Source organism: Cladophialophora psammophila (genome assembly GCF_000585535.1).
Source record: "Cladophialophora psammophila CBS 110553 chromosome Unknown aczJe-supercont1.11, whole genome shotgun sequence".
In the NCBI taxonomy this organism is placed as follows: Eukaryota; Fungi; Ascomycota; class Eurotiomycetes; order Chaetothyriales; family Herpotrichiellaceae; genus Cladophialophora; species Cladophialophora psammophila.
The window spans coordinates 1,033,669-1,058,743 of record NW_006912932.1 but is presented as its reverse complement, the minus strand read 5'-3'; the positions used below and the strand labels follow the sequence as shown (position 1 = coordinate 1,058,743).

Below are 25,075 nucleotides of genomic sequence, written 5' to 3'. Positions count from 1 at the left end.
TTTCTCCATTGAGTCACGGCGAAGGCCTTGGCAGGTCACCTGACCACATCTTGTCTCTGGTTGTTGCAGCGAAAGGTGCTCGGTATCACGATCTCGGTCTTGAAAGGAACAGCTCCACCTTCGTTACTCTTTTACAAACCCTCAGTCCATCATTTTGGGTTTCCAAAACAATCATTTCCTCGTTTCCGTCGTTCCATCGTTCCATCATTCCATCATTCCATAGTTCCATCCATTATATCGCCATGTTCCAAACCCTCTTTTTTGGGGGTTCGGTGTTTCAGTCTGGCATGTCTCATGATAACCATCATTCGGTCAGTCGTATGATATCCCATAAGGCCTTGCCTCTTCGACCCTTTCTTGCCCGGCTTAATTTTCCTGTGTTTGTGTCCAACCCCTACATCGCTGTTCCACTTTTCGGGCCATCAATCCCAGCACCATTCCTTTTCTGGGGCTGTCACGCCGTTCTCTGTCCTACTTCGTCATACCCCGGTCCCGGTTTGGTCCTGGTCTTGGCTTGGCCTTGTCTTGCCTTTTGGTGTGAGGCACCACACAGCCCCCAGACCTTGTTGACTTGGAGGAAAAGGAGGGTCTGCGGCAAAAAGAGGTGAACCTGGGGAAGGAATGCTTTCCGATAGCAGCGCTGCTCGATGCCGCCAACCGGAATCGCCGTGAGGACGGCTGGAGATCCCACTTCGCTCTCAAGACATCAGTCGACCTTCGAATCGAGGTCGGCCGTGTCGGCCGTGGTGGCGGGCTACTGAGCTGAAGTCTTTTCTTTCAACTTGTGATTCGGACACGTGTGAGCCAAGGTAAATCTCTCCACCCAGGTCCGTATGGTCATCCCAATTCGTGAATTCGAATCCTGCCTGCCACCTCGGGAAAGGTGACCAGGAAGCGACTTCCCACGCTCCAATTGTCGTAAATGGTCACATGCTCGATGAATTTCTGGGTCAATACTGTGGTCCCCATCAATGCATCTTGTTCGACGGCCGAGTCTAGACCGTGAGGCCAATTCACACCCCATTCCGCCTGGATCAGAGGCGTGAGCCAGTCTCGCAGCTTGTTGATTGCAGCGTCCCGAACTGGAGGTCTAAGATCCACATCAGCTTTGATCTCCTAAATGAGGCACAAATCAATTGTAGAGGAGATGCATACAGTGGTATTGTCTCAATCGCGCCAATGTGGGGAACCATACATTGTGCAGGTGTCGGTTTCATCATATCAGGAAGTTTCTGATAATTTTCCAGGGTAGGGACCAACAGCCACTATACGAAATATGTCAGTACCTCCTCAGAACCGGATTTGAACTTGGACCTCACTCTCATCATGTGCGTAAGCAAATAAGCCGAAGCTAGGCGTACGAAGATATCGGTATCAAAACTTCGAGAGACTTCGCATGCCCACGAGGCGCAGTCGAATTTATCCGTCGCCCGACGAGGGCGGAAGAACAAGTCGACCGCCACCTTTTCTGTGGCGCCCAAGACATCCGAAATGGGGACACCGTTTTCAAGCATGCGGCGCGCCCCGTGCACGTAATCGGTGTACGTGCGGCTCATAGGCGAGTCATCGGGGATCACCAAGGGCAGGACAAGATGTCGAGGGACTCGGAGTCTTGTGACTTGGTCCTCTTGTGCCACACACAAATCCCATTCGTTCAATCTCGGTTGGCCGGATGGGAAATTCGTGATTAACTCGACGTATGGGGTAGCGGGCGAGGAAACCACCGTCAATCCACTCATGGGGAGGTCCGTGGTGATCAGAGGGTATCGGGATGACTGTCTCGAGAGCCCGGCCAACGGCGATGGCGAATCTGAAGAAACTGTTTCTGCTTGCTCTGTCTTGGGGTTCCCTTCGGAAAACCGTCGAGTGCCTGCGTTCACCTGTGTGCGAGTGTCGATCATTAGACCAATTTCTCATCCAGAGGTGCAAATATACGGAAAGGGCAGATAGAAGTAGAGAAAAGGTAGGGATTAGGGTTAAATACTGCAGTGTCTTGTCCTTTCCCCCAAGCACGATTGTGTGGTCTGAATAAACAAAATATAAAAAAACGATAACAGTCCATTTCTCGTCCATAGCGGGAGAACGGTGGATGGCAGCGTCGACTCACCTGTGGGCGCTCCTCCACACGATTGCTTTGCGATCGTAAATGCAGTACCGGATGCCACAAGGCGCGCTCGGCAACGCTGGGGAGAATTGTGCCAAAATCGGCACACTCCCAAGGGTTCTTGGCTTCAGAGGTCCAGAGAGGCAGACCAACTCTGTCTTCAGATCGCAGTGGTAAGAACTGGCGCAAGATGGCTTCACCTTCCGGGAGGGAGGCATTCCTCAACGAGGCAAGCAAGGTGGCGATGGACATGGACAATTCGGGAGCCTTGCCCTTTGCCGAATCGGAAGTGACGGATCCCAAACTGGAGGTATCAGCTGGACTCTTGCCGGCGTCGACCTGGGAGTCAGATCCGTCTACGTGGGACGACATGGGGTCGTCGACGTCGTCATCCTCGGCAGCACGGTTCGAGTACTGATGTAGAGCATTTGTGATTTCCTGATTTGATGCGCCGCTTCGGATGAAGTCAAACATGGCATCGAGGCGTGACGTAGGGCCCTCGCGGATGCCATCGAGTAAGTTGTTCAAAGCGTCCTGGTAGGTCCTCGACTCGTCCAAAGTGCGCTGCAGGGCGGCCCTCCGTCTCATATCCAGAGAGAGGTCGATGACGCACTCGGTGCCTAGGGTTTCACACAGATGGCAGGGCGGCGGGCCACCGGTGCATTTGGTTTTGCGTTTCTTGCATGCTTCACACGCGGCTGAGATGCGAGCACTGGGTGTCTTCTTCCGGGAGGTTTTGGAGGGAGTTTCTTTGGCCGGCTTGATGGGCCGCGCATTGGGTGGTGAAGGCATCTGTCTCTGACTGTCTCTGACTCTGCCCCGCTCACTCACTCTCTCTCTCTCTCTCTCACACACACACACACACACACACTCTCTCTCTCTCTCTCTCTCCCTAGACGGCGGATTGCATCTTCTCGTTCTCTAAGTGCAGGGTCTGGTCCCCATGGTGCAGATTTTGGGGGACACAGCGGAGGGGGAGAATCAGTCTCGTCGGCTTTGATTTTCGAATGCGAGGATTCAGCAGGAAGCCATGCGATGAGATGACGGGGATTTTGTTGGGGAGTGTTTGAGAATGTCGATGACGAGATGGGGGATTGGAATTTCAGGACAGCCTTCTCTTTACAACAAAGGGAAAGAAACCAAGGAGGGGTTGGTGGTCGTGGGCCAGCTTTTTTTTTCCCTCCCCATGCAGATCGGTCTTATTATTATGGGGGGGGAGTAGTTCCGAGTGAGATGGGAGAGCGAATCGTAAGTGGCCAGTGACCAGTGACCAGTGGCCAACAGCCAGCAGGGCCAGTAATGGAGAAATCTCGCCCAGGGACGACCAAGACGACCCAAAGACCAGCAATGGCTCGTCAGGTGATCAGGGGTGGGCAAATGATGGGAACTGTACATCCGGCCATGATGATTGGCTTGGTGGATGTCGCCGAACAGTGGCCATGATTCGGTTTTTGGAGTGGATATACAAGTAGATGGGCATGAGGGGGGGGGAGGGTGGACCCAATCTGCATGGTCAACCTGAGTCCTGACCGGACGTACAAAGACAACGACGAAGCTGGGCGAGACCAGCGGCGAGAAAAAATAGTAAGACCGGGAGGCGAGTGCACGGTCAGCTGGATCCTCGACAAGGACAAGGAGAGAGAGCACAGGTATGCATGCATGCTTTCTGCCGCACGACTCGGTAAAAGTACAAGGGATTTTCCTCGCCCAAGTTGCGAAGCGAAATGCCCAACAATGCCACAATGCCACACTATGTCACATGCATGGTTGGATGGGGAGATACCCAGGTACTGGCCTCGCTGAGTACGAGGTCCTCAGTGCGCCAAGGAGGACCCGGCTGATAGCCTGGATGGATGGGAAGGTGTGCCGAGGGCCATCTAGCCTTCTCTACTGGGTATCCACTCTTCCCTCCCTTTGCTGTTCTCTCTGCTCTTCCTTCACCTTCAGAGACTGCCCACCAACCAGATAGATAGCTACCATGGCTAGCCAACAGTGGCATTGCAGCTAATTCTCGCCATTGCGGCGATCGCCTCTTGCTCCTTTCCTTTCCTTCTTCGACACGACACAACGCCTCCCGGCGAGCAGCTTAGCTTCGGGCGAACAATCAGAGGCAGCCGAGGACAGCCACTAGCGTCATTAGCGCCGCGAGCTTCCACCACTAGCGCCTTCCGAGTCTCCACTTCCTTCATTGTTTGTGCAACCCACGATCCTGGGCGCCGGAATAATGGCCCCCATAATGCAGTCTGTGATTGGCCAGTCTTCTATCGCGATCGAGCCCGGAAAAAACTTCCAGGCGTCGCACTGTAACTTGTACAAGTATGTCGAAAGAGGTACTCGGCACCTAACTACAAGTAGGTACGTTCCTGGCTTATAGCTAAACAGAGCACGACGAGGAGACCGGAAGGAGTGGATGGCTATAAGACGAGTCTTCAGCAGCAGCACGGCAGGCTGTACCCAGTAATGACGCCCAAGTCGCCGACCAGGAAGGAAGTCAGGAAGGATGGATGGATGATGGATTCCCGGTGAAGAAATTGTGAAGAATCCTTCCCTACCTATTCCCTTTCCCTCCTCTCGTCTGCTCTCCCCTGGCCTGCAAAACAAAAAGGGAAGTTGATCTCCAAGGGCAACAACAATACTGGGTGGTATGAGGCAGGTATAACGGGAAGAAGAAGAAAAACAAATATGTAAAAGGGGCTATAAAATCTGCCCTGTCCTTGATCACGTACATTATCTTCCTGTTCCCTACCTAAGAAGGTACTCGGTACCTCGTACACAGGAGGTTAATTGCCTTTTTTCCCCTTTACTTGTAGATCTTTGTCGAGCTTGGTGTCCCTTTGGAACTTTCTTCCTTTGGTGGTTCCCGCTCCTCCACCTCCTATTTCCCGAGATCCTTGATACGAAACCCCGGTACTAGACTGTACATAGGTACAGATACGGGGTACTCCATTGTCTGATATCATGTCATGCTTTCGATCACCTGATGACTGATGACTGATGACGTATGATATATGACATATGAGAAATGTTTGCATTGTTGTTGTTAAACGACCTAATACCTACCCAGGTATCTTCACGGACCCGAGGCCGCGTCCTTACTTATTTACTTCTGCACATACAGTATACTTGTACTTGAGTAAGTGGCCAAGTCCTTCTCATACCAACAATGATGGCAAGGGTATATATACTTATAGATGTATAGGTAGGTAGGCACAACTACCAATTAGTACGGTACTTGCGTCGTGGGTGCCTTCTCAGGGTAGCCGAGCCTTGCGAGTCTATGTCCCACCTCCCCTTGGCTTGCTTTACATCATAGCACCATACATATCTATGAGAAGGAGAAGGACGATGGAGAACGAGGACGAGGACGGGGACGGGGACGGGGGACGGGAGACGGACACTTCTCTTGAACTTTGTGTTCTATGCACGGGCATGTGAGATGGAAAGGACGGGATGAAGAAGGAAGGGGAAAGGAAAAAGGAAAGGGGCCGGGAAAGGCGGAATGACATGAATACCTTGTAGGCAGAGGCTGGGGACAGCTTGACGGGTTCAATTCTTATATGATGATGATACCCATATGCAGACAGGTTCGGATTGAGATTTAAAACCAGATCCAAATCCCAGAATTAGGTTCGCACTCACATTCACATTCGGTAAAAACTGGCAGACTTGGTTTCCTCCTCGCCCAACCCCTCCAATATGCGCCGGTTTGTTCCTTTCGTCCCCGTAGCTTGCTTGCTCACTCGCTGGCTGGCTTGCTGGCTGATATACATCTCGGATGGCTCACTGTGATCCACTCCTCGCCTTGGTAATACAGCCCCCATTGACAATATAATATAATATGACCGGTTGAGGGGAAGAAGGGAAAGGAAAGCAAGGGCGTTGGGAGTCTTGCTTGTGGTGATCTGGGCTTTCTTTCCCATCACATACCTCTCCGCCCTACCCCTGTCCCGGAGAACCCTGCTCTACCCGCCGCCGCCGCCAGATGCCCGATGCCGGATCCTCATAGCACCACCGCTCCTTCAAAAGGGAGCCAATGCCCTGCTCCAATGTCGGGCGCATGGCCTCCACCTTGACGTCGTCCATCTGCAACTCGCAAAGCTGGCCGTGGGCCGTGGTCAAGAAGACCACACTGTGCGCGATCAGCGTCCACGACGTCTCGCACTCGTTCCACGGGTCGTGGATGTCCAGCGCCCCGCCGGCAGCCTCGATCTCGTCGCGGAACCACGTGCTCTCTGGTTCCGGGCACAGCTTGACGAACAGGCGCCGCAGCCGCCTCATCTTGCGCACGCACTTCAGCACTTCGTCCACATGGTTGTAAAAGGGAAAGATGGCCACGAAGTCGAAACTCAACAGGTTCGCGAATAGGGCGTCCCCGGGCCCCGAAGAATTCAAGTGCAGCGCCGTCAGGAGGGACGGGGTCCGCCGCAGAAAGAATTCGTAGGTCGTGTACGCCAGGAGGCTGGAGCCCTCGTTGACAACCATGTTCTGCCAGGGTCGCGCAACTAGAAAATTGGGAAGGTCGTCGTAGTCGATCCTCATCCGGGCGGCCTCGGGCGACTGGTCGAGCTGCAGGATCTGGAACGCCATGTCAAAGGCCCAGGCATCACTGCTCCATAGGGATATCCTGGCCAATTCGGCGAACACCTCGGGGGCGGCAATGATGCTGAGGCGGGTTGCGGGAACTTCGTTGAGCAAGCGCGCCCACCAGGCCGGGTGGACGTGGTTGTAATGGCCCGGAACATGGGCGACGACGCTGACGACATGCTGAGACAGGTCATGGCTCTTGAGAAAAGAGAGAAAGTCGCTGAGCAGGAGGGGATGGAGCACGGCGTGCTTGAAGAGGACGGGGAGGGTCAGGGCACGGAGGAAGCGACATGTCAGGGTCAAGTTCTTCAGGGCAGATGCTTTGATAGTGGTCAACTCGATGCCCGCCTCGGACTCGAAGGGAGTCAGGGCTGATTTGGGCTTCTGTAGGATTTCATCATCAAATGGGCTGGGCGTGTCCAGGAACGAGATGATGCGGCTGAGGATCTCATTGGGGTATTCGATGAGCTTCATTTGGACGGTGAAATAAGCGTTAGCTCGTGTCCCTGGGGCCCACGGCTAGGGGTGTTAAGAGAGAGTTCGTTGATGTCCGCGCTTCAGTGGCGGTTGCAATATCCGGTGCCGATTGTTCGACGCAACGCGAAGCACTTCAGATTACTGAGCATCCCAATCGAGACGGTCGGCTTGACAATCAATCGATCGATGGCGACGGGCGATGCTGAGTGAAGGTGGTTGCGGTGATGACACTCATGGACAGGCATCGGACTCTGTTGCTGGTGCCTACCGAGCTACCAACCAAGACGCCGTGGTGCTGCCTCGCTGCCTTAGTGGTGGTAATTCCGGGCTGAATCAATTGGGTGGACGGCTCGACGGGTAGACGGGCGGAGGAGGTGAAACATCCAGGCAGATAGCGTCCACAGATGGAACAATCACGTGAGCCCTGAGCTATTTACGTAATCCACCCACGTCATCGTCACCGTTTCCCCGCAACACCAACTTACCAAGTACATCTACCAAACTCCCTTAATTACCCCTCCTTCCTCGTCTCCCCTCGTCACCCTTGGTTGTACAGGAAAAGGGAAGAAAAAGAACGGGAAAATCCCATTTGACAATCGCGGGGCAATAACTTTGTGGAGATTCATACTAACTGCTTCCTAGTTTAATACACTTGGCTGGCTAGCTAGTTATCAGGTAGTATGTTGTTCACCTATTGAATCATCAGCCGTTTCCTTTTTTTTTTTTTCCCCCCCTCCCTCCCCGCTCTGCTTTGCCGTCTACTCTATAGAGCAACTCTCTTATTCATGCTGTGAGGCAAAAAAAAAGACACACAAATACTGGCCCAGAAATAAAATAGGGTTGATAGTCTTGTGCCTGAGAACATAGGGTTCTATCTACCCAGTACATCTCCGATAGACGCTTGGAGAACGACCCGTCCCCACGTTCCCCCCCCTTCAACCTCCCTAGACACCCATACCGAGTACGATCAACATGTCCTGCCCTCTGCACCGCAACCCGCCCTTCCGCGCCGAACACCTCGGCTCCCTCCTGCGCACTGACAAGCTGCTCGAGACGCGCCACGCGTGGGAAGCGGGCAAGGCGTCGGAGTCGGCCCTGCAGGAGGTTGAGGACGGCGACATCAAGGACATCGTGGCTCTGCAGCTGGAGCTGGGCTTCCACGCCCTGACCGACGGTGAGTTCCGCCGCCACATGTTCTGGGGCTCCTTCTGGCCGGGGCTCGAGGGCATGACCGAGATCGAGCACCCGGACCCGGACCTCTTCAGGATGTACATTCCCGACATCGCCGCTTTCACCGAGGAGGGCTACAAGCCCGGCGAGACCGTCCTGTGCACGGGAAAGATCAGGCACAAGGGCAGCACCTACACCGCCCAGTTCGATTTCCTCAAGGGCCTCGTCCCGCAGTCCCGCTGGAAGGATCTCAAGCTCACCCTCGCCGCCCCCAATTGGTACCATCTGAGGTACAAGCAGGGCAAGGCTTATCCCGCCGACGTGTACAAGAACGACGATGAGTACTTTGCCGACATTGCCAAGGCGTATCAGGAGGAACTGAAGGTCTTGTACGAGCACGGGTTGAGGAATGTGCAGTTTGATGATCCGAATTTGGCTTGTAAGTGGACTCGCTCGTCCAAAGTTCTTCTTTTGTGGTCACCACCGCCCACACTTACTAGGTACGTATCCGAATCTAAACTGACAATTTCCTCTCTCTCTTCTCCCCCGAGACAGACTTCTGCTCCGAAGCCATGATCGCAGGTTGGGAAAAGGATCCCCTGAACACTTACTCCACCGACGAACTCCTCGCCAAGTACATCGACCTGTACAACGCGTGCATCTCTCAAATCCCCTCCGACATGCACGTCGGCGTCCACCTGTGCCGGGGCAATTTTGTCAACTCGCGCCACTTCTCCGAGGGCGGCTACGACCGCATCGCCACCCTGCTCTTTCAGAAGCTCAACATGCACACCTACTACCTCGAATACGACACCCCGCGGGCCGGCGGCTTTGAGCCGCTCCAGCACCTGCCCAAGAACAAAAACGTCATCCTCGGCGTGGTCACCAGCAAGTTCCCCAAGATGGAGGACGAGGACGAGATGGTCGAGCGCGTCAAGGAGGCCGCGGGCTGGATGTGCAAGGGGACAGGCGAGACTGAGAAGGAAGCACTCAACAGGTGCGGCGTGAGTCCGCAGTGCGGGTTCGCCAGTCATTCTAGCGGCAACGCCGTCAAGAGACCCGATATGGTGGAGAAGTTGAAGCTGGTGAGAAGGATTGCCGATCGCATTTGGCCTGGGGAGCCGTGATCGGCTACTCCCAAGTGAGATGGTTTGAGTCAGGGAGAGAATTTGTGTCGATGAGGAACATCCAAGGTCATTGAGCATAGCGCCTGTCGTCGAAAATGGCATGGGCACGGAGTTGGGCTTCAACAGCCCAAAATCTAGGATCCAATCAAAGTCAAGGATCTCCTTGATTGTGCATTTCTCTCTTACGGCTTTTCGCAGGCGTGGGGGGTTCACGCTAGGTCCTGCTTTCAATCTTCTGTGTAGCGTATAATGACCACTGAGTGCCTCGTTCCGTGCTCCGACCACGATGTTGAAATCAAAGCGGACCATTTGTAGATGATGCCTTTGGTTGACCAATGGAAGATAATGGATCAGATGCAGGTTACAACCATTGTTCCTCATCCGATCCAGCGATATCTTTAGCCAGCAAAATACTTCGCCTTTCTTTTGTGGACGCCTAGGCTAATAGAGTTCCGGGTTGGGTACCGGGACTTGGGTTAGGACTCAACCGGGTGCCTCCATTGTGTCTTCATCCCCATGGCTAAGAGCACGGCCCTTGCTACCCGCACATGATGCGCTGATGGTGAAGAGCTCGCAATACGTAAGGCCCAACGCAAGAGTATCTCGTCGTCCGCGACAACAATCTTGGCGAATGTGGCGGAGTTTCTCAGCAGTTGAAGCATCATGCGGCATTGAAGGTCTATAGGTAAAGTAGTCTGTTGACAAGCCAAGTGGAGCAAGCTTAAGGGTAGAGGTTGACCCGCACCCCCGATTGTGTTATATAGGTCGACCAGCACGCGCAGGGCTTTCGTGTTACCCTCTTGAATCGCATTCGCCATGCCGTCGCACATTGCTTGAAACGATGGAACTCCTTGATCGCCGAGACCTTCAGGGCGTATGCCTTGGATCAACAGCCGGAGTAGTTTCATGTCCGTGTCCGTCCATGGGTTGCGGAGGACAATGTTATCTGGGATGACGTATACCGCGAATATACTCTTTGTCGTCCAAGTGGGAAGATGGTGGTTGGCCCATGGTGGTTGGACACCCCAGTCAGGTGAAGTCTCGATAAATGAATTGAGATATTCATCTGAAGTAACGGATGATGCCGTTTGATCTTGTTGCTTGTTTGGTAGCATGGCTGCTTTGAGATTGAAGTGCTTTTCCATGCTGGATTGGTCGTCAAGCACTGGGAGAATGGAATCGAAATCGGGTTGGACGATGTCGCTCCCAAAAGACTCCTGGTTGTCAGTTCTTTCTGCTATCATTTCTTCCTTGGCACGGTCAATTTTTTCTTTTTGATGATGCCAGAGCCTAACCATGGTCAATCTGGTCAGAGCTGGCATGCAAGATTGAAGGAGGTCCAATGTGCACCATCTAGTCCTCAGTATGTCTTCCTGTAGGCGCCTCTGGTTGTCACGCCCGATCACCCTGAATGCAGCTGGCAAGAAATGGCGAGTCTCGACATGACTCGATGAGTCTACCTCGAAATAGGCGAGCAAAACGAGTGCAGAATAGATTGAGCGTCTGGAGAGAGCTCGGGCGAGATGTGGCGACGCCCTAGGCAGATTCAGTTCCAAGCAATCGAAGAAGATCTGCTCAATGATTTCGACTGGCAATATCTCTAGAGCTGATGCCTCCTTCGGAGTTTCGATTTCAGCTGTGAGCTGTTTGTGTATGATGCTCGATTGTAAGGTTCGATCTTTGCGCGAAGGCTTGAGCTCATTAAAGTGTTTCATAGGTCGTCCGCGTCCATTCCGCATGCCATTCCCGCAGTCTGCGGTTGCGCGTCTCTCCAACCGTGGTTGTTTTGAAGGCATCAACATGTTGATTCAGTGGGGCAAATCGGCAAATTCATTCGTTGATTAGCTAAATCCTCAACGAGTCCATCTGACCTTCAAATTATCCACCAGAATCATTCAAATATGGGCAAAGGACGGGAAATAGTGGGATCAAAGAACCAACAATCAGAATGAGAAAGGAGATGGGAGTGAAGACGTGAAGTCACGAAGCAAAGAGCACTTTTGCGATGTCATTAGATTTTCTGACATGTCTTGTCGGGCTTGGCAAGGAATCGCCCGCCAATTGGCTGGACGTGAGGAATAAATTAATGTCATTACAAATATCTTTAACCCCCTTCGAGAGGCTGGTCAAACTTGTTGCAAAACGCTCTCTCGAAACGATTTCACTTTATTCCATACCACTCTAATCTTCCTTCTAGCTACCGATGCTCGTAAATATATCTGGTGTCCAAGCTGTTGCATCACCTTGACAATGGGCGGGTCCGACCGATTGGTGAAACTTCCCCTACCTTGCCAGGCACGTCGACGGAAGACTTCAGAGCTCGCACCCCTACCAGAGCTGGGATGACTGTGTGGCTGGGCAATGGCAGAGAGAGCGCGGGTGGATTGCAGCATTGAAGAAAGAGCGTGTCCATCACCTCTCATCTCTCAAGCAACAAACAACCGACCCGATGAAGCTCGAGGTTCAACAAGTACGCGGATTGACACAGCCCTGAAGCGAACACAAAAAGCGATTTCGTGCCAACGTGCCACGTGGGGACTTTCGTCTGCATGGTCCATTTGCCGGGCAAAAGCTTTAGCTTCCAGGACTTCTGTGTGACTTTTGTCCGCGGCGCCGGGCGCAGCAACAAACAGCAACAAAGTCTAGAAGGTCGAACTAGGTCCCATGGCTAGGAGGCAGCGCCTCATCACATATTTGTCTCTGCCGCCAACGCCAGGCAGTTGTGCCGCGAAGAACGTTGTGGGTGGGGGCCCTGGCTGGCCAACATCCTTTTTCACGGCACCACAATTCTCGCCCCCAGAAGGCGCTCTTACGGGTCCGGAAAGACTCGTCAGGCTGGACACATTGATAACGCCAAGACACAAGGCGCACTCTGTTTTTGGAGTGATTCGCAGGACATGCCCAGTCTAGGCTCCCATGAAACAAGCAGGGAATTGTCGACAATGAAGAGCATTTTTCTCTGAAGGGGTCGAAATGGAGATTTTGCCTGTTTGAGCCTCAGGAAGATTGCTCTCCCCACCAGAATAGGCAAACGTGCTGCAGAAGTGGATCAAGCGACATGATATCGGTACTTCCTCGTTGGTATATCGTCAGATTTGCCACCTACGGCGGATCTGGGGTGCATGTCATGCTGTCGCCTTGATTCGTCCCAAGGCAAGTCTTTACACATCACACGACCACAGCGAAACCTCAAAAAAAAAAAAACCAAAGTTCCTCATTTTCCTGGTACGCTTCAGCCCGGATAGACCAGCCGTTCGGACCGAGCGTGTTCTTGGGACCGAAGCTCGTAAACTCGTTGATGATGCGTCATCATCATCTGGCTCCCATTGCTCAAGGTCACATCATATCGTCGCCAAAACGTCTGCAAATTGCTTGCCAAATTGCTTGTCCAAAAAGTCCCACGAATATCTGGTCCGGCTTATTCATAGCCCTTCCGTCTTTCATGACTGTGTCTTCGCCCATCATGGTCACCATGACTATGTCCCGACCGGTGCGTGTCACTGTCTCGACTGTGACTCCTCGAACGACTGTTGCTACTTCTTCTGTGGTATTCCCTCTCCCAGCGTTCCTGCTCTCGATCCCTCTTTTCTTCTCTCCACTTCCTGTGCTTTCCATAGTCTTTGCCGCCGACCCATCCCACCAACGCGCCACCGACAGTACCTAGGCCGGGGAACAGAAGGTCGCCTAGTAGTCCGCCGCCAGCGGCGCCGATGAATCCATCGGCGTTTGTAGATCGTGAATTGTCTGATATGCGACGGGGTCGGTCCTTGTGCTTTCTTCTGTTGGGCTCAGGATCTGAGGAATACCCGGCGCCGGCCGGGTCGCTGTGTGATGACCTGTGGTGGGGTCGATGATGAGGTGGTCCGTAAGGCTGGTGTTGATAGGCTTGAGGCACGTATGGACCTGGAGGATATGGAGATAGTTGCTGCGCGGGACTGGTCTGGAAGTTGGGCTGGTTGAGGGAGTAGGTCGGCTGGGTTGAGAGGGAAGGTCGATGCTGCCCGGACGTCGCAGGGGTGTGTGCAAAATGAACTTTCGGTTCGTTGTTGAGAGTTTGGTAGGCAGGGGGGTGCGAAGTGGGAGGAGGAGCATATGGAGATGGCGGTTGAACGCCAAACTGTGGACTCAGGTGGCCTGGTTGAGTGGGTTGGTAACTGAATCCATGCTGCGAGGAGTGCACCCTCTGAGGTTGTGGAGGTGCATGAGAGCTATAGTTCTGTTGTTCCAGCGGAGGCCTTGGGCCTGCTGTAAAGTATTCCGCTGCTGCCATCGTAGGGAATTCGTGAATTGTTTTCCCAGTAGAGACAAGTATGGTGGGAAAATCAGGTTGAAGAAGGACGAGTCTATAAGCAGGCTTATAACAAGAATAGGAACCACATGCTGCGGGAACGTCGATCCGCCACAAGAGGCAACAATCTCAACAAGAGTATTCGAAGACCGCCTAGCAAGGCTAAATGCCGGCCCATGGAATATTCGAAATGATGGTGGTCGAAGGCACCAAGTCACAAGCGCCAGTCATGCGCCCACCAAGGCAATTGATCTCAGGGATCCAAGGCGAAGCGGGGGAGACTCGCATCCTGACTCTTTGTTCCCTGATCAGTTTCTGCAAGTCCGTCGGTTGGTCCTGGGCGAGTGATGAACATGATTCGCGGACTGCTGGCCTTGTTTGAGTGTGTGTGGCGCAAGCCGGGCGATGCCTGAGAGAACTTTGTGTTGCTCAAAGGTCCCTCGTGTTCGTGTGGTGTCGATCTCCCCAAAGAGACGGGACGCCCAATTCTGGGGGAGCCCAGCGCTCTTCCCAATAGTCTCTCAGCCGGTTGAATCAGTTAATTATCGCTTAGCATTTGCCTCTGCTGATGCCAGGCACTGTGCGTATCCGATCGAGTTGGAGGTGGAAACGGCCAAAAACGGCTCCTAGCAATCGACCCAGCGACGTCATCAAGACAGCCGCCAAGAATGCCAAGCCGCCAACGCCTCTGCCTCTTGTTGGTACTGGCAGTGTTCATTGCGCATCATGCAGGGGCCCCTTACATAGAGACCGAGTACGAAGCGAGGGGATTATGGAGTACATCTGGCGAGCTGGCTACTCCGTATACTCGTTGGCGTTGCTCTGTGCTACGCAGTATCTGGCGAGGCTGGTCAGGGAGCTGGGTCGATATTGACCAAACCACCACAGACCAAGATCGCCTGTTACATACGTACATACATTATCTTCGACCGTGCTCACCGCTTCTTAGGCAGTCACGGCCTCAGCCATGTTGTATATGTTCCCTATCCTTTTAATTAGCTGCCCAGCCTATTTGCGCCTTGCAACCCGGCTGAGGACCGCTAGCATGTAAGTCGCACAGAGCATATTGGAGAGGAACATTTGTTAACATTTGCATGTGCATGGGTCTCCACGACCCACCAGTGGATGCCTTCCTCACCACAGCTGCTCCCAGCGCCTGATAATGCCTTACATATGTCCCTTCAGAATGTTTGTTCAAGGTGTCATAAAAGTACATTGAGCCTTGGCGACAAAAGGCCGCGAGGACAAAAGGCTCGAGCAGAGCTTAGCCGACAACTTCGCCGGCATCCACCAGAATGGGCGTCCACGGTTTGGCTCCAGGCTCTTCCATTTCGCTCGGCAACCGAAATTCGGTTGGGCTGTACAGATACCAGCCCTTGAGTGCCGCAACCGCTGCTCGTGTTCTGGCTTCGTCCAAGCTGGCCCCTGCGCCTTCCCCTAACAAATCGCTGCCGGAGTATATTCCCACCACGAAGACGGGCGTCCTGCTCTTCCGCCCTGTTTCGCTCAGAATCTTTGCCACGGGTGCCTGGAATCCTTCTCTTCCACATAATCGGCTCAAGTCTCTGGTTGGATTCTTAAACTGGAATAAACTCGACATATCCAGTTGTCGCGACATGAAGTGATCGCTGTAAAATTTCTTTGCGGCTGCTCTTCCGGCGTGCAAGTATACTGCACCAATCACTGCTCTCACAAAGTTGGTGCTGGCTCGTTGCAGGGTGACACCCTTTGAGGCCAGATCTTCTGGTGGAATTGGATGTTCCGGCAATTCACCAAATTGATCGTTGTGTACCGACTTCGCACTTAAACTTCGCGTCCATTTGGCTCTCGGGTCATTGTTATTGTTGTTTGGTCCTGACTCCCCATCTCCGAGAGTCTGCTCCGGCGACATCCTCTTGAACTGTAAGAGCCCTGGGTCTACCTCGCCGCCAGGCTCTGCAGCAGCTTCTACACCCCATTCCCTCGTCATTTGTGTCAACGTCGCTGGCCCATGATAGGCGTACATCGCTGCGTAGATAACCGCGAGCGGTAGCCTTGGGTATTGACTTATAATGTATTCAGATGTATAGAAGCCCAACAGGTCGTTTCCAAGCAGAGCAAATGCTTTGTTGTTGAATCGCGGCGAGCGATCCGCCGAGTCGTCAATAAGGGTTCGTGCCAAAGTTTCGAGGGGAAATCGAGAGGGTAAGGCGAGTCGAGCGTGCAAGGCAGCTAGTTTGGCGGACGTCCTCGCCGCGGCAACCGGAGGTGAGGGTAACTTCATAAGCTCTTCCTCCGAGAGATACGGTCCATCTGTAGGCTTATGCAGGAATTCATTTTTGAGATCTGAAGGGGCTGTAGCGGTCGCTTGGAAGCGTCGGAGAAGACGAGGTTGATGTTGAAGGAGTTCTGGTCTCGTTCGGGGTGAGAGTACAGTGCCACTCCATCTCAGGAGCTTCAGCCTCTTCATGAGAGCTAAACGAGCTCTTCGGGGACTCTTCAGTGTTTTGCAATGCTCCCAAAGTAAGTCACTAGATAGGGAAACTCAAGAGATAAATGAGCGCCGGTGGACAGCGGATTCGATGGGTCTGGGAGACTTTTTTTCACCTGCGACACGAGACCATTGACAGTTTGGACGCGAAGGAAATTCGGTTGGCGAACAAGTGTCCAATCCGCGTGCGGCTTGGCAACCAATCCCGAAGAGGAAGTGTTTTCGTTAAGTCCGCGTCCTTCCTTTACCAGAACATGACTTAGATTGTATTACCTTGTACAAACATCATAGCCGGAAGAGGTATTCAACCTCTAGAGATGGCTTCCCCAGGTGGTAGGCTGATATCAAGATATGGCCCATGCAAACGCATCATGTGCGAAAACGGGGCACATAAGTATGTATCACCGCAGCGATGAAAGAACCAGGGACATTTGCGAAGTCAACAGACAATCATGGCCATCCTTCTTACTGGCGGTGCGGGTAAGACGTCTATTCGCGTCGCTTCCCTCTTGCAAGATGCAAAAGTGCCCTTCTTACTAGCTTCTCGTCGAGGCCAAGCTGCGGCGCCCGAGGGAATGCCCGCTGTCAAATTCGACTGGCTAAACCCTTCAAGCTATGACGACCCTTTCAAGTATCGCTTCCCGGAGCAGGAAAAGATATCTGCAGTCTACCTCATCTCCCCGGAGATACCTGACCCTCCACCACCAATGAACGCCTTCATTGATCTTGCAGTTGAAAAGCATCAAGTCAAGAGATTTGTTCTCTTGGCGGGTAACTCGGTTGAGAAGGGCAGTCACCATGTTGGCAAAGTTTGGCAGCACCTGGTTGATATTGGGGTGGAATACTGCGTGGTTCGTGCGACTTGGTTCATGGGTGAGTTCGAGGATGTTTTGTCCTGACCCTGCTGAAGTTCGTTGGCTCGCTAATGGTGGGCGAAACAGAGAGGATGTCAGAGCAGGAACATCTGACCACAATCAAGAACGAGGACAAATTCTATACAGCTTGCGGGGATGGCAAGGCTCCGTTCATTAGTGCCATTGACATCGCAGCAGTGGCCTTTCACGCACTAACCGACAAGGCCCCGCAGCATTGCGATTACCGACTGTTAGGACCCGAACTGTTGAGTTACGACGAGGTAAAGGCGATCCGATCCCACAGACCAGCTCCAGTGATAGGCCCAGGCTGATTACAGGAGCAGATTGGTGTCAAACTAAGCAATGGCTTGGGGCGCAAGATTGAGCATGTCAGGCTATCTGCCGAGGACAACGTTCAGAGATACATCGAGGCTGGCTTTCCCGAACAGTATGCCGCATTGCTGACTCGATTGGAAACTATGACGGCTCAAGGGACCGAGGAGAGAATGAACAGTGATGTTGAAAAAGTGACGGGGCGACCGCCGATAACATTCGATGACTGGGTGCAACTGCACAAAAGCGCATGGCGGTGAAGCTGACATTCATTCAATTTGAAATCGATGGTGAGAAGGACAATAACAGCCACGTCGGCGGCGCCGAGCGCCTCATTGAAGTGATCCAAGGTGGAACGAGGCGCAACTGAGAAGGATTACTGCAAGCGACCATAGGCAAGTACATATCTCCTGTTTTGGGATATGGTCGAATACTACCCGAAGAAGAATCCTTGCTCGTCCTGTGCATTAAGGTACATACTACCTTCCGCGGTTCCGAGACAATTTGTGACCCTCTGTTTACGCCTAGACTCCTCTGTAGCTTCATTAGAACTTGCTCGCCACAATCCTCGGGGGGGGGGGGGGGGATTTCTTGGCTTCCGCAAGGCTTGTCCAATTGCTTGGCTTTTTCGGCCTTTCCCGCTGATTCAATATTTTGGCTATCCCGGTGGCTATTATTGGGAGTAGTGATATAGTAAGCACTTCTAGAAGCCAAGACCGACCGAGTGGAAACCTTGGCCGGCACCATGTTGCGCTAACGTAACGTGGGCTAATGGCAGATTCGGTCTCTTTCGGGTGATTTGGGTTGCTCTGCTGTAACTGGAGTATGGTCCTGCATGGCTACACCAGTTCGCCATCGAGCCAATGGATATAGTCGCCTTGGCGAGTGCTTTGTCACGCTGCCTCAGTCCAGGCGCAGTAAAACCGCATTTCTCGATTAGGCCGGGTGTGTAATTCACCCAGTGGATACTGCGTTGGTGGTTCACCGTCTGCTTTGTACGCACGGAATAATGACACTGTCTTGGGAAGCCGAGCAATGAGATGGAGTGGGTATAAAGATGGCATGTATTCCTACCATCGGTAATCTTCTCCCCATCATACAACACACACAACCAACAGTCAACCAACTTACAGCCTTTCTTTCCTTTTCCTGTTCCTTTCCTTATTTCCTTTGTCATTTGGGCCAACTGCTCGACACTCTTTACCCTTCCAATAAGAAAACACCAAGAATTCCAAAAGCTCCCACGCAAATAACATATCCAAAAATGTATTCCAAGGCCGTTGTTCTTTCTCTTCTTGCCGCTTCCGGCGCCCTGGCTGCCCCTCACAACCGTCGCTACTATGACGACAAGGTCACCGTTGCTCTGAGCGATGGGGGAGAAACTGGCGCCCAGGTTACCCTCGAATCAACTGTCAGAGACATGGCTGCTCCGGCCATCAGTGGCCCATTCAACTCGATCGAGATCCGACTCGGCGCGGATGTCCAGAACAAGGATCTTCGTTGCCAGGCCCTTGACAACTACGGCTACCCGATTGTGGCAACCCGCGGCGAGAACATCGACATCACCTTCTCTGACGCCGACAAGGGTGCCTGGACCTTCCGGGAGGCCAGCTATGTCAGCGAGGTGATTTGCGACCCTACCTTTGTCAAGATCGACCCCACCTCTGATGAGCTCAACTTGCGCGTTGTTCTCGAAAGCCAATCCACCGAGACCGGCTCGCAGACAGTCCTCCCCTCTGGATACCGCGCCGAGTCGGCGCCTGTTGCCACGAGCGGCCCCTTCGAAACCGTCGAGCTCCGCGTCGGGTCATTGGTCCAGAAGCAGGATTACCGATGCCAGATCCTCGACATCTATGGCAACCCTTTGACCGTCCTCCGGGGTGAGAACAAGGACAATACCTTTTCCGACGCCGACAAGGGTGCGTGGACTCTGCAAACCCCCCGCGAGGTTGGTGAAATTATCTGCGACCCTACCTTTGTTGCCCAAAAGTTGTAAAGGTATCTGAGTGATGGAGTGCAAGCGGCCGCTCGATGATGGAGGCTGATATCTGAGAAGAGGTCGTACGTGGTTGACAATTGATGGCATGGATGGATCTTTGTTATTTGGGTTGCATAGCGATTGGCGTTTTCGTTTTCTTATTAGCATTAGCGACTGGCGTTCTCTGTTTCTGGTTTGATAGACACTCCTTTAGCAAAATTTAATCACAAGACCTTCTGTGAATCCTGCGCTTTTCAATTGCTTAACTCGCATGAGTTTATGATGAGATTTAAATCAAGTTAATAGGTGAGAGAAGAAGTACGAGCGAATGCGACGGAGTGGCAGGTGGTGCGAGAGGTTTCGAATTAGTGCGACGGGTGAGATAAGACACTCCTTGGACACTCCTTTGGACACTCGTACATAAGTTGCAGCAATCGGCACACTACGGCGAATCATGTAAACCACCCGAGACCGCCTCTGTATCGTCCAAGATCAACTACTCCGTACATCGTGCACTCGTCCTCCGCTCTGTCTTTCACATTCTACCTGTTCATTCGCTTGTTGTTTCCAACAGGTGCTTTGATTTGGGCTTGCTGTAGAGCTGCCAGGCATGCCTGATTTATCCCAGTACCAGACCGTCTTCCGGATCGCAAAACCAAACTCTTCTAAACGATCCAGCCAAGCAGGTAAACGCAAGCATCAAGCAAATGGCTTCCAGGGAAATTCTTCTGGCATCTCTGCTCCCGACCACAACGGTAGCCTCAGCAATGAAGACAACATCTCCAGGGCTCAGTCTCGGCTGCAGAAACTCGAAGAAATGGTGACTATGTTGATGCAGGCAAATCAAGGACTGGCTGTGCAAGATAGTCGGGCGACGCCTCCGTCTTCCGACGACAGCCTGCGCAGTGGGCCGACAAGCGCAAATCCCGTCACGGCTCTAGGACCATCAACGGCCGATTCGTCCTCGCTGGCGTTAGATCCGCCTCCCAATGGCCATCTCGACATCAGAGGTACGGAGACTAAATACCTTGGGGCTACTCATTGGGCTGCAATTTTAGAAAACGTTTGTTCACCTCTCGCTACGCTCAGTCGGCTCCTCACCTTGACCATGAACAGATCAAAGATATTCAGGGTTGTCTGGCACCGGAGCCAGATGGGACAGAGAATGGAGACTTCTTAAATTACAGGGATGACCCTGATATCCTCCTCTCTAATTCGCAGCTTCTGACCTTGGCTGAGGTTTGCAATTCGTTGCCTCCCAGGCCTGTGGTGGACAAACTGCTTTCAGTTCAGTTTAATGCACGATATCTGCACATATGTAAGATCTGCTCCCAGTGCTAGCGTGGAGATTTGGCTCATCATGACAGCATTCATCCACAAACGAAAATTCTTACGAGAGGTAGATCTGACACCCGAGCCATTACATCGAGAGATAATGGGGACGTTAATGCTTGGTAGTACGAGTCATTCTGGAAAAATCCCGCCTCAGTCTCTTTTCTTTGGATTTCGATGCTCTTTTCGTCCCTCCACCTTGGCGCTCGAATCTCACGGCCCGAAGAGCAAGATTATTTTCCGTCACTTAAAGAAGCTTCGGATCTGTTCTTGATGAATGCAGGTCGAGCTTTGGTAGCTGGGCATTATCAAAAGGCGCGACCCTACAGTGTCGAAGCTGTGATGCTCTACGCTATCTCCAGGTTCTTCCAACAGCATGAGTCCGAGACTGAGCCATGGCTGTTGATGGGCGTGGCTGCTCGTCTCGCTTTGAGGATGGGATATCATCGAGACCCGAGTCATTTCTCTCACATTTCCCCGTTTGAAGGGGAAATGCGTCGGAGGACATTCTCCACGGTCCAGACCTTTGAACTCCTTCTCTCCTTCCAGGCAGGACTCCCAGCCATCATCCATGAAGAAGTCTGTGATACTGCACCTCCCAGCAACCTGTTCGATGAAGACTTTGACGAAGCCTCCACGGCAATTCCGCCGTCGCGACCGCTCACGGATCCAACGCCGATGCTTTACTACTGTTATAAGGGCCACCTCGCGCAGGTTTTCAGAAAAGTGGCGCGGCAAGCCTTGTCACCACGAGTTCCAGCCTATGCAGATGTCTTGAGCCTAGATGGCGAGCTCCTCAAAGTTCGCGCTGAGATACCGCCGAGCCTTGAATGGAAGTCTCTCAGCTCTTCTGTCACAGACGAGATTCATATAATCATGCACCGTCTCAGCCTTGAGCTAGTCTATCAGAAGGCCATGATGATCCTTCATAGGAGGTATCTGAGTCATGATCGGTTGAACCCTGCCTTTGAATACTCGCGGAATGCCTGCACCACTGCGAGCCTTCAAGTGTTGCAATACCAAGCGGAGGTTTACCAAGCAGCCCAGCCCGGAGGTCAATTGCACCACGATCAATGGACGTCGTCTAATCTGGCGAATCACGACTTCCTTCTTGCAGCCATGATCACCTGTCTTGACTTATACGAATCCCATCGGCACAGTAGTACAAAACTCTTGTCAGCCTTGGACTTGGACGCTCAAAGGATGAAGTATGACGCGCTGAAAATCTCACATGACATTTGGCAATCGCGAAATTCAATCTCATCAGATGCGAGGAGAGCATCAAACATTCTTGCAACCATGCTCTCAAAGGTACCTAGGCCAGGCTTCCAGAAGAAGGAAGAATCGAACGGAACTCACATTGCAAGCACCGACATATCTCAGCCGTTGTCGGAGGTAAGCTTGGATGGAGGAAGTACTGCAAACGTCAGCAGGGATGGATCAGTAGGTGAACCCTTGCCATTGAATGAGTCCGCGATCCCCATATCAAACAATGGGCATTCGACGACCCAGGATCAGGCATCTCAGGAACTTCTGGATGCGATTTTTGCCGATTCAGACGTGGTCGACTGGGTAAGTTCTGGGTACTCTTTTCCCTGTTGTTCTTCGTCTTTGCTTAGCAACTTTCGCAGAGCATCCTCGACCAGTATATCCAGGAAGGCGCAACACCGATGAGGTCGTTCGACTTTTGAAGCTGAGATGGCTGCAAAAAAACTGACCGGAAAGTCATTGGGAAACCCTAGAGACACCATCTTGGGCCTTTGGATCGCGATTAACTCCGAGTTGCCGTTTTCGGGATATTTCCTGGAATCGGACCATTTCTCAAATAGGTAACTTGCGTTACCAGAAGCCCTTGCGTTAGGAAATAGCCTAGGGCGAATAGGCAGCGGAAATAGTGAGTGTAACCAAAGTATTAGATATCTCCGGACCTCTCGGGTCAAACCGGACTCGGAGCATTAGGGAAGGAGGAGACTCTCATGTAAAGAGGCGAGGTCTCAATCCCGGCTATTTTAAGATCTTGGCGTCCCAGCACGAGTTGACATCTGATATTCCGTAGGATGCCCTCAACTGCTGGTGCCTATTTCAGCTGCACTCAGCAGGCCAATCTATTCCACCTCGAATCAAAAGTGTGAGCCTAGAAAATGTCGCTCGAGAATAGTGCAGCATTCCTCGATGGCCCGAGACAAAGTCTCAGGGTAGGACTAGCGAGCGTTCGGAAGCCTGCTGCCGGAGAGATGCTGGTCAAAAATCATGCCATCGCAATAAACCCGATTGACGGGATAATCCAAGATTTGGGAATATTCGTCCAACAATGGCCGACAATCCTCGGACACGACATTGCTGGAGAGGTGGTTGAAGTGGGTGAGGGAGTGACCGAATTCAAGCCCGGGGCGCGTGTCATAGCGCAAGCCTTGGGAATGATCACCGGGAAACCAGAGAATGGGGGGTTTCAAACCTATACAGTCGTCCAAGCACACGCCGCGGCTCTTATTCCGCAGACACTCAGCTACGAGGACGCAGCTGTCATACCTCTTGCGTTCTCGACGGCAGTTGGAGGGCTATATCAGGATGGACACTTGGCGCTTCAGCTACCCCAAAACGCCCACGGGAATACTGACCAGACCCTCCTTGTCTGGAGCGGCAGTTCATGCGTAGGCAGTGCAGTGATTCAGCTTGCCACTGCGTCTGGGTTCGATGTCATTGCAACGGCATCTCCAAGGAACTTTGATTATTGCAAGTCCTTGGGGGCAACGGCAGTATTCGATCATGCGGATAAAGATATCGTTGAGAAACTGGCGACCAGAGTGCGGAGCTGCAAGATGGTTGGTGCGTTTGACGGTAAGTCTATAATAGATATCAAAACCGATATTCGGACACAGCTAACAGAGACTCAAGCATTTGGATCCAAAGAAAGCACTCATAAAATTGCAGAAATTTTGTCACGGACCGGCGGTGGGTTCATCGCTACGGTGGAGGAGCCACCTGCACACCTTCCGAAGAATGTTACCTGCAAACAAAGTAAGGGGTATGCAGCATGGCTTGAAGCAATTTCACTAATGTAGTATCAGTGTTAGCAGCCCTGGTCCCCGGTACAGACGTTGGCACAGCTCTTTGGAGAGACTTTCTCCCAGCGGCATTGGCGAGCGGCCAGTTCAAACCTGCGCCCCGTGCGAATGTGGTTGGTCAAGGACTGGAAAGCATTCAAATGGGGATTGACAAGCTGAAAAAAGGAGTATCTGCAAGCAAAATAGTGGTAAAGTTGTAGATAGAAACCGCGCATGGGGAGTTGGCGCGTTTGGCGTAGATACAAACCGAGAAACGTCGAGACGTCTCGAGCTTCGAAGATAGAAGGTGTGCCGAGGCCAGCTCTCAATCAGCCAATCGCAGTTGAACTTCCAAGCTGCACCTCAATTGTATCGTCTTCCAGATCCTCTGTGTGTTTCCAAGGTCATCACCAGTCTCAAACCGCCTCCTCATCCTCCAGGCCCCCCTTTCTGTCCCCATCCTTGCCGCGGATCCCACTAACCTCACAACAACAACAATGGGCGGAGGCGGCAAAGTACCGTACCCTAAACACGTCTGGTCCCCCGCTGGTGGATGGTATGCACAACCTCACAACTGGCGAGCGAATACGTTGGTCATGGGCGTGGTCATTGCTGCGTGCGTGGGGCTTGCTTGGAGGGTTTCGGCCGAGAGAGAATTCAGGAATAAGATGCCAGAGAAGGGTGTGTTTTTCCCGAGCCGGTAGTAAGTCATCCCCGGCATGAGTGGTTGTTAAGTGTGAGCGCGGAATGCCGAAGAGGAGGTCAAAGAGACATGATGGTGCGAGGAATGCGACGTTATCAAAATTGTATCGGATACAACTTGTGGACCATTTCAACGTGTGCAAAAGAGTTATATTGACAGTTTTACAGTTGGAGCAGACAGATAGTCGAGCACGAAAAGGCGCAGAAGGGGCAATGAGCCACCGCCCGTCTCGACAATTACCCTACGAAACCAGATCAAATCTCAACCGAACTTGACAACCGCTTTACCTTGAAGAACACTCCCTTGTACATACCCCCACAACACTGCTGCTCGGCGCAGATTCAGCTGGACTATCACGACTATGCGAGGTTGGTGGAGGACAGAAAAAACAATGAAAGAGAAGACACCCTTTGGCTCATTTCCTGAGCATCCAAATTTAGCAAAGCAGGAAACAACAATTCTACAAGTGTACATATCTCGACATGGCGAAATGACGAGGTCCATTGCCTCGGTCGGGCAATCCTGCAGGAGTGGCTAATTCAAGCTCATCACTGACGAACCCCTGAGTGCTTGATAGACTTTATAATGTGGTCCGCGCAAAAAAATGGCAC

At 52.5% G+C, this 25,075-nt stretch overlaps 11 protein-coding genes across 11 annotated transcripts; 6 read left to right on the top strand and 5 right to left on the bottom strand.

Annotated features, from left to right (window-relative positions):
• Window positions 1-837: 837 nt before the first annotated feature.
• A1O5_07606 (uncharacterized protein) lies at window positions 838-2,896 on the bottom strand (the record flags this gene model as incomplete). Its single annotated transcript, XM_007748195.1, has 4 exons — window positions 838-1,090; window positions 1,156-1,265; window positions 1,320-1,880; window positions 2,108-2,896. The coding sequence occupies 4 exons, from the start codon at window positions 2,894-2,896 to the stop codon at window positions 838-840; spliced, it is 1,713 nt and encodes a 570-aa protein (XP_007746385.1).
• A 3,144-nt stretch (window positions 2,897-6,040) lies between these two features.
• On the bottom strand, window positions 6,041-7,162 carry A1O5_07605 (uncharacterized protein; the record flags this gene model as incomplete). The annotated part of the gene is made up of 1 exon (XM_007748194.1): window positions 6,041-7,162. The coding sequence occupies one exon, from the start codon at window positions 7,160-7,162 to the stop codon at window positions 6,041-6,043; it is 1,122 nt and encodes a 373-aa protein (XP_007746384.1).
• A 975-nt stretch (window positions 7,163-8,137) lies between these two features.
• On the top strand, window positions 8,138-9,462 carry A1O5_07604 (uncharacterized protein; the record flags this gene model as incomplete). The annotated part of the gene is made up of 2 exons (XM_007748193.1): window positions 8,138-8,774; window positions 8,891-9,462. 2 exons carry the CDS (start codon window positions 8,138-8,140, stop codon window positions 9,460-9,462), a joined length of 1,209 nt encoding a protein of 402 aa, XP_007746383.1.
• A 476-nt stretch (window positions 9,463-9,938) lies between these two features.
• On the bottom strand, window positions 9,939-11,264 carry A1O5_07603 (uncharacterized protein; the record flags this gene model as incomplete). The annotated part of the gene is made up of 1 exon (XM_007748192.1): window positions 9,939-11,264. One exon carries the CDS (start codon window positions 11,262-11,264, stop codon window positions 9,939-9,941), a length of 1,326 nt encoding a protein of 441 aa, XP_007746382.1.
• A 1,616-nt stretch (window positions 11,265-12,880) lies between these two features.
• On the bottom strand, window positions 12,881-13,732 carry A1O5_07602 (uncharacterized protein; the record flags this gene model as incomplete). Its single annotated transcript, XM_007748191.1, has 1 exon — window positions 12,881-13,732. The coding sequence occupies one exon, from the start codon at window positions 13,730-13,732 to the stop codon at window positions 12,881-12,883; it is 852 nt and encodes a 283-aa protein (XP_007746381.1).
• Window positions 13,733-15,014: 1,282 nt separating this feature from the next.
• On the bottom strand, window positions 15,015-16,199 carry A1O5_07601 (uncharacterized protein; the record flags this gene model as incomplete). Its single annotated transcript, XM_007748190.1, has 1 exon — window positions 15,015-16,199. The coding sequence occupies one exon, from the start codon at window positions 16,197-16,199 to the stop codon at window positions 15,015-15,017; it is 1,185 nt and encodes a 394-aa protein (XP_007746380.1).
• Window positions 16,200-16,672: 473 nt separating this feature from the next.
• A1O5_07600 (uncharacterized protein) lies at window positions 16,673-17,667 on the top strand (the record flags this gene model as incomplete). Its single annotated transcript, XM_007748189.1, has 3 exons — window positions 16,673-17,093; window positions 17,162-17,355; window positions 17,419-17,667. 3 exons carry the CDS (start codon window positions 16,673-16,675, stop codon window positions 17,665-17,667), a joined length of 864 nt encoding a protein of 287 aa, XP_007746379.1.
• Window positions 17,668-18,671: 1,004 nt separating this feature from the next.
• A1O5_07599 (uncharacterized protein) lies at window positions 18,672-19,403 on the top strand (the record flags this gene model as incomplete). Its single annotated transcript, XM_007748188.1, has 1 exon — window positions 18,672-19,403. The coding sequence occupies one exon, from the start codon at window positions 18,672-18,674 to the stop codon at window positions 19,401-19,403; it is 732 nt and encodes a 243-aa protein (XP_007746378.1).
• A 592-nt stretch (window positions 19,404-19,995) lies between these two features.
• On the top strand, window positions 19,996-22,408 carry A1O5_07598 (uncharacterized protein; the record flags this gene model as incomplete). Its single annotated transcript, XM_007748187.1, has 5 exons — window positions 19,996-20,448; window positions 20,502-20,703; window positions 20,753-20,784; window positions 20,844-22,289; window positions 22,349-22,408. 5 exons carry the CDS (start codon window positions 19,996-19,998, stop codon window positions 22,406-22,408), a joined length of 2,193 nt encoding a protein of 730 aa, XP_007746377.1.
• Window positions 22,409-22,858: 450 nt separating this feature from the next.
• On the top strand, window positions 22,859-23,982 carry A1O5_07597 (uncharacterized protein; the record flags this gene model as incomplete). The annotated part of the gene is made up of 3 exons (XM_007748186.1): window positions 22,859-23,555; window positions 23,613-23,735; window positions 23,786-23,982. 3 exons carry the CDS (start codon window positions 22,859-22,861, stop codon window positions 23,980-23,982), a joined length of 1,017 nt encoding a protein of 338 aa, XP_007746376.1.
• A 276-nt stretch (window positions 23,983-24,258) lies between these two features.
• A1O5_07596 (uncharacterized protein) lies at window positions 24,259-24,465 on the top strand (the record flags this gene model as incomplete). The annotated part of the gene is made up of 1 exon (XM_007748185.1): window positions 24,259-24,465. One exon carries the CDS (start codon window positions 24,259-24,261, stop codon window positions 24,463-24,465), a length of 207 nt encoding a protein of 68 aa, XP_007746375.1.
• Window positions 24,466-25,075: the final 610 nt, after the last annotated feature.